The 17,889-nt window shown below is 37.6% G+C and overlaps 1 protein-coding gene across 2 annotated transcripts in view; it reads left to right on the plus strand.

Moving 5' to 3' along the window:
- The window catches only part of SELENOI (selenoprotein I), a 40,516-nt gene that overhangs the window by 14,516 nt on the left and 8,111 nt on the right, over positions 1–17,889 (plus strand). The window contains exons 4-9 of one of the 2 annotated variants that reach the window (XM_016209263.2): positions 185–259; positions 3,778–4,040; positions 5,444–5,552; positions 11,702–11,750; positions 13,729–13,909; positions 15,226–15,408. In XM_016209263.2, the coding sequence (XP_016064749.2) occupies positions 185–259; positions 3,778–4,040; positions 5,444–5,552; positions 11,702–11,750; positions 13,729–13,909; positions 15,226–15,408 (860 nt within the window). Of the gene's footprint in view, positions 1–184; positions 260–3,777; positions 4,041–5,443; positions 5,553–11,701; positions 11,751–13,728; positions 13,910–15,225; positions 15,409–17,889 lie in introns of those variants that run through there. The other variant, XM_087823411.1, reaches the window with a different exon arrangement.

The following is a 17,889-nucleotide window of genomic DNA, read 5'->3' on the forward strand; positions in this document are numbered from 1 at the left end:
TGGTTTTCTTTCAGAGTTTACTGATACACTTTAATATTTACCTACTTCTGTGTTCAAAATATATTGTAAAATATCGTAACTTCTTTTTAATAAGTAGAAATGTTTTTCTCTGGCAGTATATGCTATGGTAAGAACGATTGTGCTTAGACGACTGTATTAAACTCTGAGTTGCTTTCCTTTGCAGCACCAGGTCACAAGCATGTACCTGGTTGGGTGTGGATCGTGGTGGGCATCCTCAACTTCGTAGCCTACACTCTAGGTAAGAAACTGGCAAATACTTTATCAACGGCTGGCGAATCTGTCAGTAAGGATAGCCGCCCACTCAATGTTTTCTCCTATGCTTAATTCATTTTAACTAGGGCTTATTAATATCCTGTCCAATTTAGTAAATATCTTTTTTAGTTTCTCTGTGAAAAATATTGTTATTCATTGGTAGGGATTTAAAGAATAAGATAGGAGTTGGCAGACTACCACTTGTGGGCCAAACTGGCCTATTGCCTGCTTTTGTAAGTAAATTTTTATTGGAATACAGCTGTGCTCATTCCTTTACATATTGTCTATGGCTACTTTCCTGCAACAAAGGCAGAGTCGAGTCGTTGCCAACAGAGATCATATGGCCCAGAATGTCTAAACTATTTCCTATCTGGCTCTTTACAAAAAATATTAGGTAGGTTATTGAAATAAGACATTATTTTTGCCTTAAGTTTGGGAAGCAATACTGACATACCAAATAATTGCAGAGTACTGAGAGAGACACTAGATAGAGCCCAGTGGGAGAACAAATAAGGAAGTGATCAGTTCTTATTTGGTGGAAGGAATGGTCAGGGAGGTCTACTGTACTAGGCCATTCTGTCCATTCTGCCAAGAATGCTTTTCACTGGATTATCTGAATGGCTTGTCCTGCATCCTCGTTGTATCCTTTCCTGCTTTATTTTTCTCCGTAGCACTTAAAATCATATGACCTATTACTCATTTACTTACCTACCTGTTTGTTGTCTGCTCCAAAATATAAATTTTTTGAGGGTGGTGCTTTGTTTTGTTCACTACTGTGTACCCAGTGTTTAGAACATAGTGGGTGCTCAGTATATATATAGTTTTTAAATGCATGTGAAGTAGCAGACCCTGCCTTCAAGTTGCTTAGATCTCCTCAGATAAAAATGACTTCCACTCATAAAACCAGTATAATCTGGTCCATGATTAAATGCTGACATGGTGGATGACCAGAGCTGCAAGAGTTGGGGAAAGAAGTCTAGAATAATTAGAAAAGGCTTAGTTACATATTTAGGTAGAGGCTTTTGTGTATTCATTATTAAAGATGAGAAGGTTTTAAAATTCTGCTATTTGGTTGCCAAGGACTACAGGAGGAATAGGGAAAAGGTGAAGGTAGCCGGTGGGCTCTGAGTTGGAACATTTAGCATTCATAAGGAGCCTTGTGATATACTGTATCATCTACCAGTTTCAGGTCCACAGCTCTGGCAAAAGTCCTGACCTAAGGTGAACTATTTGTTGCAAAACCTATCTTGAACTAACATGAGGCAATTTTCAATCTTGACTTATTCTACTAGTGTGATTGTTCTTACATTTTGCTGCAGAAATATTAATGTGTTTCATCACCAGGTGCTGCTCTACGTCCTACTGGGGTTTTTCATAATATATGGAATATTCCCTGAATTACCTTTTTTTAAAAAGAAAACACTCTGAAATATATGTAGACCGCGTACTTTGGAGCTAGAATGGGTTCAGCAAGAAGATGCACAAAACCTAATATGTAATTCATGGATTTAATATTTATTATAACTGCATAGGAGTTGCACTGAAAATAGGAAATTAAGCCAGCAAGTAATGAGAAAAGTCTTAGGAAATATTTTAGCTGCTTAAGGGCAGAAAGACCTTATATAAGAAAGATCTGCAGGCTTTGGGCAGGAGTTTGGCATTCATCCTTTATATATTTCTTTAACAGTGTTTTTGAAAGCCCTCTTTGTCACAAACTGAGCTAGGCCCTGGGGTAATACTATGGTGAGGAAGAAACACAGTAATTATAAGGAATTTCTAATTCCTGAAACCTGAATCTTTACAATTAGCCTAATTCTAATGCACTTAGATAACAATACTGTTTCTTTTGGGGAGAAATTTTTTATAATTCAGACTTTTCCTTTTTAACTAGGTGCTAGGTTTTACCACCCCCCTCCCGCCTCTCCTCTCTCCCCCTCTTCTTTTCCCCCTCCTCCCCCCTTCACTCCCTCCCCAGGTTCCTCTGTTTCTGCCCTAGATGAAGGTGTTCTACTATACTTTACCCTTCACTTTCTCTCTCCTAATTTCCCTGGTAATCCTGATTCTTAGCACTATTACGATGACTCCCTTGTTTATAGGTAGCTGTTGTTTGTCTTCTGAGTTACGAGTAAGTACCCCTGGGCTGAGTTGCTTTAATTACCGTGTGGCTTTCCCCATAACACTTCAGTTTCAGCCTCTGGATTGCACTCAGCGTCTTTTCTATCGTCTTGCTCCTGCTGCTGACCTCCATGTTTCTGTGGACACTGACACTTACTGTTACCCAGACCGGGAACTTTGGAGATGGCCTTCTTGTCCTTCAGCCTCTCCCCTCATCTTTTGCTACCCTGTCATTTTCACTTTCCTCATATCTCACCTGTCTCCAGCTTTTCATCTACCCTGCATTCCACCTCCGTGTTGGCTTACTGGTAGTGTTCCTCTCCCAGCTTGTCATTCACACTGATGCCAGGGAACCTTTCTGAAGCACTTCATTGATTTCACTCTTGTTACTCTCTTGCTCAGATATTTTCAGTAGCTCTTCACACTCCCTAAAACTTTTAAACCTCCCTTTTATCCTCTGTACACTACCCTCTTCACATAGTAGTTTCTAGTCAGACTAAACTACTTGGCTTTTTCTGAACAGGCATGTGCTTTTCCATCTCAGTGTTTTTGCTGATAGCACTCCCTTCTCTTGAAATGACATACTCCTTTATCTCTCGTCTACTGAAATCCAACTCATTCTTTTTGTCCCCGCTCAGATTTCACCTTGTCTTCAAAGCCATTCTAGATCACCTTAGCCTGAAGAGAACCTGTCCCTTTTCTATACTCTTCTATGAGTTGTGATAACTGTGTCTTTAATTATCATGTTTTTTCATGTTATCAATCTTTTCATTGTAAGATTCTTATAATCTTTACAAAATTGAGACTAGATTGCATAGATTCAATAAATTCTTACATTCACTGCAGCTTACTATGTACAAAACTTACTCTGAAAGCACTTAAAATTGTGGAGGTGGTTGAGCTGTAAAGAAGTGCCTGTAATAGCAACCAGGATGAAATAGATGTTGTAGCTGAAGTACGGAGTGTTTTTGGATCCTAGAGCAAGGAGCGGTTAGATGAAATATAGTGCGTAACTATTGAATGTTTTCTGGGGGCTTTAGAATTTGTGGCTAGTGGAACAATTCAGTTGTTAGGCAGATCTGGAGAACTTCAGAGTCCAACTAGAATGTGTCTTCCTCAGATCTCAAATTGAACCATTCAGTGTAATATAACATTTTAACTTTTAGATTAAACTTAGAGAAATTACCGATTTTACTTCTGAAACCTTTGAGTTGTAGGAATTAAAGGTTAGATTTTTATAGTACTGGCTGGTAGCTGTACTTTAGTTAATTAACATTCCTGTGATAAGCTGATGTGTTTTGTTTTGTTTTCTCCAGTTTATTGAAGAAGACTGTCTCCATATTAGTACACGGATTTGACCTTTTCCCGTGGTGATGTGTTTTGTTGCAGATGGTGTGGATGGAAAGCAGGCGCGCAGAACCAATTCCAGCACTCCCTTGGGGGAGCTTTTTGACCACGGCCTGGATAGTTGGTCGTGTGTTTACTTTGTTGTGACCGTGTACTCCATCTTTGGACGAGGGTCGTCTGGTGTCAGTGTTTTTGTTCTGTATCTGCTGCTGTGGGTGGTTTTGTTTTCTTTCATCCTGTCCCACTGGGAAAAGTATAACACAGGGGTTCTTTTCCTGCCGTGGGGATATGACATTAGCCAGGTGGTAAGTATGTGTTTTAACTTAAATTTTCAACATTGCATCTATTTTGGGGGGAAGTTTTTGTCATTCTTTCTTTAATGCCCTCTTTTGATTAGAACTGAGGTGTACTTTTAAAAAAGTTCTTTTATATTATTTTTACTTATTTATGGAAAATTTCAAACATAGGCAAAAGTTGAGAGGATAGTATAGTGGACCCTTATGAACCTGTTACTTTAGCTTCAGCAGTTACCAACACATGGCCAGTCTAATTTCATGTATACCCTTTCTCACCCCCCAGTTATTTTAAAGGAAATTCCTGAAATTATTGATAAATATTTTACTATTAATCTTTTAATGGTAAGAGCTCTTTTTATTTATTTATCCTTACCCAAGGATATATGTTTTTTTAAATTGATTTTTAGAGAGAGGGGAAGGAAGAGAGAGAAACATTGATGTGAGAAAGAAACATCAATTGGTTGCAAGCCTTTTTGTGCCCCAACCGGGGATCAAACCCGCAACCTAGGTGTGTGCCTTGACCAGGAATTGTGAACCCGCCACCCCTTGGTGTATGAACAGTGCTCCAACCAATTGAGCCACCCAACCAGGGCAGTAAGAGCTCTTTTTAAAAAAACATAAACACGGTTGGGCGTTGTCCTGTGCACTGAAAGGTTGCTGGTTTGCTCCCTGGCCAGGGCCCATGCCTGGGGTGCAGGCTCCATTCCCCGTGGGGCCTGCAGGAGGCAGCCAGTTGATGTTTTGCTCTCACATCAGCGTTTCTCTCTCCCTCTCCCTTCTTTCTCTGAAAATCAATACAAAATCTTAAAAACAAAACAAACAACATAAATACAATGCCATTATTACACCAAAAAATGAACAGTTTCTTAATGTTAATAAAATTCCATTTTAACTGTTGATTTGTAAAAAAAAAAAAAAAAAGATGTAAAAGAAAAGAAAAGATACGCACATAACTGTTGGCTCTTTGTCCTTGTCGCCAACTTTTCGGTGATTAGCAAGATTTGTTTTCTCTTACTTAATAGGCTTGCTCTTAACTCTCTGTGCCTTTGAATCATGCTTTTTGTGTTGCCATTTTGCCCATTTGCACCTAAGGCTCCAGTAAAGAGTAAGAAGTTGGGATGTTTTTGATAAAGAAAGTGACTGGGTGGGCAGATTGGGTCATCTTATGGCTTAACCAACTTACGAGGTGCCTTAAAGTGTTCCAAATGATGGCCAGTTGCTTGCATTGTCTAGAAGTTGTTTATTTTATGGCATTGTTGGCAAGAAGACTTGCAATGATACCCAGTTTAAGCATACTTCTTGCTTTTACTAAAAGTATTTGAGTAGATTTATGCTGCATAAAGCATTATTGATTTCCTGATCTTTCCAGCTGTTAATGCCTCTGTATGCTTTTGTCTGCATTTTCCTTCCAGACTATTTCTTTTGTCTACATAGTGACTGCGATTGTGGGAGTTGAGGCCTGGTATGAACCTTTCCTGTTTAATTTCTTATATAGAGACCTATTCACTACAATGATTATTGGTAAGAAGCTCCATGTTGAAGCCTGTTTTAACATCACTTTGTTATCAAAGCCACTGTTTGATTATAACAAGCAGCCACACCCTTTCCCCTCCCTGACACCCTCCAGCAAGCAGGACAGCCCTACAACCTTGTAGGATTTCAACCTAATTAGAGAAAATAAAGGTGTCTTTGTGTGTCTTTTTGTTGTTGTTGTTCAGCATCAGGGTATTTTTAATAAGAAGAAAATACCAAAATAGATCACACAAACTTATAAACTATTTAAATTAATCTAGATTGTATTGGAGGATTCACATCTAGGTGGCATTATATCAAAGATGAAGATTATTAATTTGTAGGAAATAGAATAGAGAGTACTTTCTAATATGTCCACTCCAACAAGTGAGCCTCCGTTCATCCCCGGTGTCCTTGTGCCACTGAATACTAGGTAAAGGTTTTAATCATGGTGATGGTTCCCTTTTGATTTTAGCTGAAGGCGAGGGATCTCTACAGGATGAGTGTTTGCTATGGAAAGAGGCAAAAAGGAAGAGGAATCTAGATTATTTGGGGGCATCAGGAGTGGTGCTAAAGACCTTTGTAGAAGTAAAAAAGCAGACTTGTTGGCTATCGCTCTGTTCCCTTATCTAAAAAATAACCCTGTCTCTTTGTGTTGGTGAACCTTGGTAATGGAATAGGAATTAGGTAAGGTGTAGAAACAGCTGGGAAGATAGTGCCTAAGGCATTGGCTTTCAGAAAAGAAGTAGTTTGGGCCTTTTTTGTGGTTCTGAACCACATACCTTTTAGGAACCCTACTGTAGTCTACCAAACGTTCACTTTTTGGTACCTATATAAACTGATTTCTTTACCTTGAAAAGGCTAGCTATTCTTTATCTCCCACCATGTAGTGTATCTTTTGATTTAAGCAGCTTATAATGTGGCAGGTTTGTGCATTTTACATTTAAATGTTAAATTTAAAGATAAGGCTGAATTCTCTGATATGACATATAGTTTTGAATGTTAAATGAGTGCTTTATTGGGCACATAATTTTGTTAGTAATTTATAAGTTTATCTGAATTCTTCTTTCTGAAATAAAACAAAAGCCCACATATTTCAGTACAAATAAGTAAAGTAGCTTTTCCAGTACTAGATTTGAGTAGACACAGATAGAAGGGCCTTAGGGCCTAAGCTACTTAGTTTCTGCTGATAAAGTTGGTAGTGCTGGTGTTGGGGTGGCTAATGTAGACTAGAGCTTATGGTGAGGCAAGGAATGACCAAAGGTTGGTAGGAGGTGGAGTGGCTCCTGTTTGCCATTATGGAAGGCTGCCTTCTTTGGGTACAACAGGCAGGCCACCTAGAGAAAAAGCAAGATTGCCCTCTCAGTTTTCCCCCTCTTTTTATTATGAAAAATTTAAACATCTATCTATACTCAATTCTTTCTACTTTTATATGATAAATCCCTATGTCCCATCATCCAGCTTTAACAAGTTTTCAATTCAAGTGCCAATCTTGTTTCAAATGCACCACTAGCCCGTAACCCTTGGGTTATTTTATAACATATAGTCTTATAATTGCCCACTATTTACCATTTTTACTGCACTTCATTCCTTTCTGTATATCTTAAAATATGGTGTTCTTTCTCAGAAGTCTAAGGTACTTCCTTTAGCGTTTTTATAGAGCAAGTCTGATAGCATTATGTTCTGTTTTTGTTTATGTGAAAATGTTTTGATTTTGCCATAGTTTTTTTCCCCGTACCACTTTGAATATGTCATTCTAATGTCCTGTGGCATCCACTGTTTCTGAGTCAGCTCATACATCATTGTCAAACTGTATGTAATGTATCATTTTTCTCTTGTTGCTTTTAAGATTCTTTATTTTTGGCTTTTAGAAGTTTGATTATGATGTACATAGGTGTGGTTTTCTTTGTGTTTGTTCTTGGTGTTTGTCGAGCTTGTTGGATCTATAAGTTAATATTTTGACTAAATGTGGGAAGTTAATCAACTGCAGTTTATTTCTTCAGATTCCTTTTTCTGTCTCTCTTTTCTCCTCTGGGACTCTATTTACATGTATGTTAGACATTTACATGATATTGTCCTACAGGTAATTTTATGAAGCTTTATTAATTTTTCTTTAATCTTTTTTTTTCTATTTTTTTAGTACATGATTTCTATTCATCTGTCTTTTAGTTCACTGCCTTTTTTTCTTCTGCTACCTCCCATAGCCTCTTAAAGCTTTCTTGTGAATCTTTCATGGAACCTATCATTTAACTTCTCATACTTTTCAGCTCTAGATTTTCCATTTGGTTCTTTTTATACTCCATTTCTCTGTTGAGATTCCCTCTCTGTGCTTTCATTATTGCCATATTTTCCTTTAGTTCTTTGAACATATTTAAAATAGCTACTTTAAAATCTGTTTGCCAAATTCAGCATCTGGGTCCACTTGGGAGGTTTCTGTTGACTACTTTAAAAAAAAGTTTCTTTGCATTTTTTATTTTGCTAATTGCATTCTTACTGTGTCTGTTAATGTGTTCCTCTGCCTCTTGTTTTTCCTATAAACTAATACATAGTTAGATCTATAGACTTGGTTAGTTGTAAGTTTGATTTTGTTTGTTTGTTTTGGCAACAATACTTATTAGGTAATGGTACTTTTAAGAGATACACAATATCTAGTTGTCTCTCTTTATTTTGAAGTGAATAGTGATCAGAGAGAGAGTGGAGTTATTGTATATCCATTCCCATCTATTATAAAGTTCTGCATCAGCTCTTTACCTAATAGTGTTAACAGACATTAATGATCATTGCTTAGGAATCCATTCATTCAGTGGATAGCGGGGGATAAAGCTTGTTTTTAATAAAATATCTCATAAATTCATTCTGATTATTCTAAAACAGACTTGATGATACAGATTTTTTTACTTAACCTCATTGATCTTACATTTGTATCCTTTAAACTGTGACAAAAGTCTTTTTGTTCAGTGACACAAAATATTTACTTTATTCTACAAAATGCCCACAACAGTCTCAGAATACAGTACCAAAATCAGCAACAATATGGTTACTGAAAATTGTTTAAGATTGTGTTTTTTCAAGGTTCCATTTATCCTTATGGTTTATCCTACTAGAGATGTCCAGTCAGGTTACTATAGTTTAAAGTTACCACTCTGTGGCTATGCCACCAACTGGATATACACATTTTAGTTTGTTTCACTTTACTTTTTAGAGATTACTTTTTCTTTTAAAATTTATTTTTTCTTTATTTTATGTAAACTATTTACATGATTACAAAGTCATATATATATATATATAATAATCTAGCTCCTATTACTACCGTAGTCCTCCCTTCCCTCATAGTTAACCATTCTTAGGTTTGAATTTTTGGTTTATCTTTACATTGTTTCTTAATATATGTAAATGTGTCTGTGTCTGTGTCCGTGTGGTTTTATCACCCCTTTTTATAGATAAATGGTAGCATACTATTCATTTTTTATTGCACTTGCTCCCCCCCCCACTTAATAGTGTATCCAAGAGATCACCATGTAGTCATGTATAAGGATCTTCCTTATTTCTTCTTATAGGGCCTAGTGCTTTATTGTGTGGATGCACCACAGTTTATTCAACTAGCTTCCTACTGGTGGACATTTGGGTTATTTCCAGTCTTTTGCTATTACACAAATTGCTGCAGTGAATAGCCTTGTACATACATATGTCTCTTCATACTTTTGCCCAAGTAGTTTAGAAAAGATCCCTAGAAGTAGAATTGCTAGTAAAGGACAAGTTATGCAATTTCACTAAATATTCCCCTATTTCATTCTGTATGGGTTGTATGATTTCAAATTTCCACAGCTGTGTATGAAAATGCCTATTTATTTACAGTTTCACCAGCATAGTATATTGTCAAACTTTTGGATTTTTGCCAGTCTGATAGGTAAGAAATGATGTATCTGTAGTTTTAATTTGCCTGTCTTTTATTTTACGAATGGACTTTTCTAGTGTTTAGGAGCCATTCGTATCCATTTTTTCTGTATGCTTTTTATAGATATAGCCAATTTTTGCGATAGGATTGTTAACCATTTTCTTTATTTTTAGAAGCTCTTCATACATTAGACATATTGATCTTTTTTTTTGATATAAATTACGGTTCTCCCCTTGTTTGTCTTTTTCACTTCCCTTAAGGTACTTTTTTGTCTTGGTGGTTTTAATTGAAGTTCCTGTTTAATAAATAAGCCTGGACATGTGAGGAGCCCAATATTTTATGTGACCATGTTATCCCTGGAGTGTATCTCATTCTATTCAGTTATTTTTTATGAATTCCACTCTTATTTTTCTGTAGCTATTAAGCTTCCTATATTATGAAGTCTGGGCCTTCCTATGGCAATATGGAAGGCAGCAGGTCTGCACACGTGTCTATCACTATAAGTATTTAAATGAACAGTTAAGTACTCTTTACAGAATATACATTAAGTGCTGCTTAGAAAAGAAATAGTAGATGCATTCTTTTTCTTTGGCAGCCTGTATGGAGCCCAGGCTTTTCTACATGCTTACTGTACTTAAGATAAAGCTATTTCAAGATGTTTTAAACTACCAAATACTCTTGGTAGCAAATATTTTGCAAGCTTCTCTCAGCCTATTTCTAACACCTCTGAGCTACAAATAATTCTGTGTTAATTCATTTAGCTTTGGCTCCCTTTCATGGAGTCAGCTGCTGAAAATTTCTGCGGATTTTGAGGACACAGCATATCTTCTCCTTTGTTTCCCTCTAAAATCTAACTTGAGGGACTTTGTTCCAGTTGGACTTGGAAATAGCAGAGCAGTTTATCTTTTGAAATGAGACTTCTGTGTTGTGGATTCCAGTCTTTTCATCTGTTTTAGCAAAATGTCGTAGGAATTGGTTTGAAGGGATGCTTTTCTACCTTTGAGCTTTACAATCATAGCTGCATTGACACCCCCCACCCCCACCTCCCAAAGCCAAGTATAAGTCACTGAGAGTCCAGAGTGGACAAACTAGGGCTAATATGTTGAGTGACAATGAAATATCCAAATGAAGTGTCCAGAAAGTGCCACATGTATTGATCTGGAGTTTGAAACAAAGATCATGAATTCACATCTCTATAGATTATAGAATCAGAATTTTAAAGGTGCAAGCGATACTAGAAAATCATTTAACTCATTCTCATGCAACTGAGAAGTCTGAAGCTCAGTTGTCTGATTTGCCTAAGAGGAGCATAACTAGACTTTGGAGTCATCTGCCGGAAGGAAGCTTATAATTAAAGCTGTAAGAGAGGTTCTCTGAGGGAGAGTGGGAGCACCATAGAGCACCCAGTTAGGAATATGCAGGGGGTACAGTCCCCACCAGGAGACCAGATGTGATGGTTGGATGTTAGCTGGGACGTTGGGAGAATGGAATCACAAAGGCAAAGGAGGAAAGAATTGCCATTAGTGGATAGTCCATGGAGTCATCTTACCTAGAAGTCAGGAAAGAAGAAAGGATACTGAATTCGATCACTAGGAGAGCTTGGTAAATATCAAGAGTGCAATTTCTGCAGAGTGGGAGGCGGGATGAACAAAAGAGTGCTGAGGAATTAAGGCAACAGAAAATTAAATTTTGGCGAGTGATAGGAAATAGTAAATAGTGAGGACAGAAGCAACGATGGTAGTGTTTCTTGGGAAGGCCATTCTTGTTTTTAGGTTTGAGGGGAAAGAAGTGAATGCTAAGGAGGTAAAAATAAATATAAATGGGAAGCAGCAGAACCCACTAGTCATCCCCTCTTCCAACAGCTCACCTTTATTGAGCAGTATATTATATACCAGGTACTATTGAGATGTCTTTACATGTAATAATTCATTTAATTCTCCAAACTCTATAGGGTCAGTACTATTATCTCTATTTTATAAAGGAGGAAACTGAGGCAGGTTTACTTACCTGAAGTCATGATGACTTCAGTTGGTGGCACCACCAAGGTTCAACTCCAGTCTGGCTCCTTGAAATCTCTGCTCTGAATCAGCAAACTGCCGCCACCCTTCCAGTTGTAAATGTTGTTCAGAAAAGGATTTTAGTTCATTACAGAAGTAAACTGGAACCTGAGAATTATTGGGTCTAAAAATATACATTTTGTATGTATGTATTATAAAAGGCACTTGAATAATAATCATGATGATTTCAATATTCTTCCTTTTAGGTTGTGCATTATGTGTGACTCTTCCAATGAGTTTATTAAATTTTTACAGGTAAGTATTTTATTTTTTAGTTGGGTAGGAAATAAAATCCTTAGAAATTGTTATTTAGATTAATTTTAGGATCTCTTTTCCTTTTGGAATCTGGACATTTCGAAAAGGTGGTGAAACCTGTACTTGAACTAGGATGAGGTTCGGATAATTAGTCTCGGTGGTGGCTGTGTACAAAACTGCTCGTTCTTGTTCTTTTGTTACAGTTTTGGGCTCACCAGACAGTTTCTAATTTGTCATTTTTTGTAAGTGAATCTATCCACAGGAAGGCTATTCCTGTTGAATGTTGATACATTTACATTCTGTTTTTATAAATTATCTCTAAGTTTACTTAGCATGATCATAAAAGACAGACAAACAAAAGGAAACAGAAGACTTCTGAACTTACGTAGTTTAGGACCAAGCCCTAGACCTGTGCTGCCTCTTCTCAGGTGGCATCATACAGAAATTCCTGCCTGGGGAGGAGTGGGGTTTGGGGAGGGAAGTTGCCCAGGTGGTTTCATTTTTCCGATCTATGCACTTCCCCACCTTTGTGCGGCCGCGTTGGGTTTCTTTTTGCAATCTGAATATATTCTGCTTTTTCCTTCCTCAGTATTTTTGCTCCTATTGTTTCCTGTACTTGAGAAAAATGCTCTTGTACCTCCTACTTCATCCTTCAGGTCTCAAATCTGTCTGCAGAATCCTCTCCATGTCAAGCCAAGCTCTATGAATCTTCTCTGTTTATTGCAGCTGGCAGTCATTCATAGGAACCATAAAGTTTAAAGCTCTGAAGGCTGCAGAGCTTTCTTTGAGTTATTTCCCCCCTATCTTGTAAAGATGAGGTCCTGCTCTGGCCGATTTTGCTCAGTGCTTAGAGCATCGCCTGCAAACTAAAGGGTCCCGGGTTGGATTCCGGCCAAGGGCACGTACCTTGGTTGCTTGGTTGCAGGCTCAATCGCCAGCTGGGGCGCATGTGGGAGGCAACCAGTCCATGTGTCTCTCTCACAGCAATGTTTCTCTCTCTCTTCCTTCCACTCTCTCTGAAAAGCAATGAAAAAAATATCGTTAGGTGAGGATTAAAAAAAAAAATGAGGTCCTGATTGGGCAACATCTTGGCCAAGGGCATGCAGTCAGTGGCAGGAGCGGGGCTAGAATTTGGGGCTCTGTGCAGATGAGCAGATGTGCCTCGGGACCCTAGAGGCGATCAGCAGTCTCATTTCAGAGTCTTCCTGTGAATTCTCTTGCACTTTAAGTTCTGTGTCACTTGTATCAGAGCAGCACTGTGAGGTCCTCTCCTCGTATTGCTTTGTGTTCATTTTATTTTCCCTATTCGAATATAATCTCATAGAATGGTGATTTTCAACCTTTTTCATCTCATGGCACACATAAACTAATTGCTAAAATTCTTCAGAACTCCAAAAAACATTTTATTTTTTGCCGATCTGACAGTAAAAAAAGGTATAATATCTATTCATTCACACTGGACAGCTGTTGTTGTCTTGGCTGTTGTCATTTTTTTTTTTTTCTTTTTCATTGAATTTATTGGGGTGATATTGGTTAATAAAATTATATGGGTTTCAGGTTGTTGTCACTTTTTTATTTGACAATCTCAGGGAAAAGAGGTCAGTGCCCCTGACTAAATAGGTATTGCGTGTTTTAAAAATTCTGTGGCACATGGGTTGAAAATCTCTGTCATAGAACAAAGACCAAGTTTTATTCATTTTTACATTCCAGGGGTAAAAATGGGACTGGACTGGGTCAGAGGACTTTAGTTCTAGTCCTGGCCCCGCCACTTGGTAGCGAGTTATGTAAATTTAAATTCTTACACCCTCACTTGAGCTGTCTGTTAAAATGGGGTTAGTAGTGTTAATTCTTACCTATGCCATAGGATTGTGGTGTGTATAAAACTAGAGAGTAAGTTTGAAACTACTTTAAAACTGTAAAATACAATTATAAGTTTTATATGTAATAATGTTCTTTGTATTACTTGATTTTTTTCCAGAAGCTATAAAAATAACACCTTGAAACACAGTTCAGTCTATGAAGCTCTGGTCCCCTTCTATTCTCCATGTTTGCTGTTCGTTTTGTCTACAGTGTGGATCCTCCAGTCACCTTCAGATATTTTAGAGATGCACCCTAGAGTATTCTACTTTATGGTGGGAACAGCCTTTGCCAATATCACAGTAAGAATTTTCTTCTAAAAACCATAATATATGTAAGGAATATATAACCGAATTGATCATTTCAGAAACCTTATACAGATTAGAACAAACACATTTTAATTTAAAGCTGTTTTAATTCAAAATTTGAAAACATCATAACCTCGAAGACAGAACATGCTGAAATTATTTCATTTTTCCCTTTGAATCCAGTAGGATTTAGAGATGGCAGTAGCATTTTGGAACCATAGCATACTTGAATATTTTTATTTGGTTGTCTGCTGAAGAGTTCATGGAATAATTTATAGATTCCTTTTAGACTGTAAATATTGTTAACAGCGTCGTTGAAATGGCAACAGATCTAATGATTAGTTTAGGGAACTTGAAAGGGGCCTTTGTGAGAGAGAAAACACATCACACACACACACCTCCCACACTTTTTTTAATCAACTTATTTTTAAATTAAGAACATGGAATTATGAACTATGTAATAAATACAATATATGTTTAAAAATCAGGAGTTGAGAAAAGACCCTGATAGTTTGTTTTTTTTAAAAAAAATATATCTTACTGATTTCAGAGAGAGGAAGGGAGAGAGAGAAACATCAATGATGAGAGAGTCATTGGTCGGCTCCCTGCTGCACACCCCCTACTGAGGATCAAGCCCATAACCCGGGCATGTGCCCTGATGGAGAATCGAACCACAATCTCCTGGATCCTAGGTCAATGCTCAACTGCTGAGCTACCTCAGTCAGGCGAGACCCTGATTGTTTTGACAGCCAGGGGAGACTGTGCTCCTGCTCAGGCCAGGTCCTTAATGCATTTTTTATTTTCTTACTTAGCCACTGAGCTTATGTTTCCATGTATAAAAAGTATTTATGAAAGAATAAAATGATATTTGAGTAAGGTGTTGAAAGTAAAGGGAGCCAAAGAGGCTGTGAGGTTCTAATACGGTAATAAAACTGAATGGGAGGGAGGTAGTAGCTCATCTCCATGAAGAAATGTCGTTGTGGGGGGGGGTGGGAGGCTGTTTTGAAAATTAAAAAATAACAATATTAAAATTGGGAGAAACTTTTACCAAGTGAAAGAATGTCTTCTATAGCATCCTTACTAAATGATCTTATACTCTTCTGACACACACATGGCCTGAGGGGGCACAGGTTTGGGGGTGGGGGCAGAAACCCAGTTGTCCCTTGATTAGTGGAGACTACTCAATGTAATGTAAATATGTTGGCTCAAGTAGTTGAATGCGTCTTAAATGTTGGAGTGAAAAGTTTTGAAAGTGGTTTGCTAATTAAATTTTTATCCCCCCCCCCTTTTTTTTTTTTACTGACTTCAAGTGTCAGCTGATTGTTTGTCAAATGAGCAATACCAGGTGTCCAACTTTGAATTGGTTGCTGGTTCCTCTCTTCTTGGTTGTCATGGTGGTAAACTTCGGAGTCACTTCTTACATTGAGAGCATTCTTCTGTATACATTAACAACTGCTTTCACTCTGGCCCACATCCATTATGGAGTACGAGTGGTGAGTAATCTAGAACAAAATTGGGTCCATTTGGTTCTTATAAATAGTGGAAAGAAGGTGAGGGAAAATTTTAAAAGAAAGTTTGCTTATTATAGTAGCTGGAAAAGTTTTGGTATATTCTCTAAATTTTCTATAATATCCACATGTGTAGTTTTAGATGTTGTTTCTCTAATGAATATGTTATAATAACTACAAATAATTTAAAAGCTGGATAATTGTTATAAGGAATTATTTCTTGTTTTTAAGTTGGCAGAAATGTAAACCAACTTATGTTCTTGGTAAATAGAATTATAAACTCTTTTGCCCAGCCAGTGTGGCTCAGTAGTTGAGCATCGCCCTATTATCCAGGAGATCAAGGTTTGATTCCTGGTTAGGCACATGCCTGGGTTGTGGGCTCAATCCCCTGCAGGGTGTGTGCAGGAGGCAGCTGATCAATGACTCATATTGATGTTTTTCATTTTTTAAATTTATCTTTATTGTTGAAAGTATTACAGCTATACCCCCCTTTTTCCCCATTGATCCCTTCCACCCGGCATTGAAGCCCTCCCCCAGGCCTTCAACCACACTATTGTCTGTGTCCATGGGTTATGCATTATTTGCATAAAAGTTCTTTGATTAATCTCTCCCCCCCTACTCCCTCACCCCACCTTCCCACTGAGATTCATCAGTCTGTTCCATGCTTCTGTGTCTCTGGATCTGTTTTGTTTCTCAGTCTATTTTGTTTATTAGATTCCACATATGAGTTAGATCATGCAAGACTGAATCAGGAGGAATCAGAAAACCTGGATAGGCCAATAACAACTGATGAAATTGAAGCAGTAAAAAAAAAACTCCCAGCAAACAAAAGCCCTGGTCCAGACAGCTTCACAGGGAAGCTTTCTAATTCTTTTAAGTTGTAGGGTTAGATAGTTTACTAAAAATTTTTCTTGCTTTTTGAGGTGGGCCTGTAGTGCTATGAACTTCCCTCTTAGGACTGTTTTCGCTGTGTCCCATAGATTTTGGGCTGTTGTGTGCTCATTTTCATTTGTTTCCACGAAATTGTTGATTTCTTTCTTGATCTTATTGGTAACCCATTCATTGTTTAATAACATGCTATTTAGCCTCCACATGTTTGAATGTTTTTGAGTGTTTTTACTGTAGTTGATTTCTAATTCCATGCCCTTGTGATCTGAGATGCTTCATATGATTTCAGTCTTCTTGAACTTGTAGAGACTTGTTTTGTGTCCTAACATGTGGTCTGTCTTTGAGTATGACGCATGTGCACTTGAGAGGATTGTATATTCTGCAGCTTTGGGATGAATAAATAGTTCTGTAAATATCAATTAAATCCACCTGATCTAGTGTGCCATTTAGAGTCACTGACTGTTTCTGTGTTGACATTTTGTCTGGAAGATCTATCCAGTGAATCCAGTGGGGTGTTAAAGTTCACGACTATCACAGTATTGCTGTTGATCTCTTCCTTAAAGTCCTTAAGGTTACTATTGATAGGTTCTTATTTATTGCCATTTTAATTCTTTATGCCTGAGTTTCTCTCTTTATTATTACAGCAGTCCTTTTAACATTTCTTGCAATGCTTCTATTTCTACTTCTAATTACAGCAGTCCCTTTAACATTTCCTGTAGTGCTGGTTTGGTGGTGATAAATTCATTTAGCCTTTTTTTGTCTGGGAAGTTCTTTATTTCCCCATCTATTTTGAATGCTAGCCTTGCTGGAAAGAGTAGTCTTGGTTTGAGATCCTTGTTTTGCATTACCTTGAATACTTCTGCCATTCCCTTCTGGCCTTTAGAGTTTCTGATGAGAAGCCAGCTGACAACCTTATGGGAGCTCCTTTGTAGGTAACAGATTGCTTTTCTCTTGCTATCTTTAATAATCTGTCTTTGTCTTGAATTTTTGGCATTTTAATTATGATGTGTCTGGGGGGTGGGCCTCTTAGGGTTCTTCTTGCTTGGGACTCTGTTCTTCCTGAACTTGTGTGACTTTTTTCTTGACCAGGTTAGGGAAGTTTTCTGCCATTATTTCTTCAAACAGGTTCTCTAGCCCTTGCTTACTTTTGACCTCCTCTGACATTCCTATGATGTGAATATTGTTGTGTTTCATGTTGTCCCACAGCTCCCTTGGACTGTCCTTTTTTTTTTTTTTTTTTTTAAATTGTTTTTTTCTATTTGGATCTCTAATTGAATGATTTTTTTCTACCCTGTCCTCTAATTCTCTGATCCAGTCTTCAGCTTCCTCTAATCTGCTGTTTATTGCTTCCAATGTATTCTTTATTTCTGCTATGTCCTTCTTCATTTCTGACTGGTCATTTTTCATAGTGTCCATATCTTTTTTCATGCTGTTGAGCATCCTTACAATCAGTATTCTGAACTCTATATCTGATAGATTGCTTATCTCCATTTCATGTAGCTGTTTTTCTAGGAGACTTTTCTTGTTCTTTCATTTGGGGCTTGTTTTTCAGTCTCCCCATTTTGGCTGCCTATTTGG

Source organism: Miniopterus natalensis, chromosome 13 (assembly GCF_054644295.1).
Source record: "Miniopterus natalensis isolate mMinNat1 chromosome 13, mMinNat1.hap1, whole genome shotgun sequence".
Classification (NCBI taxonomy): Eukaryota; Metazoa; Chordata; class Mammalia; order Chiroptera; family Miniopteridae; genus Miniopterus; species Miniopterus natalensis.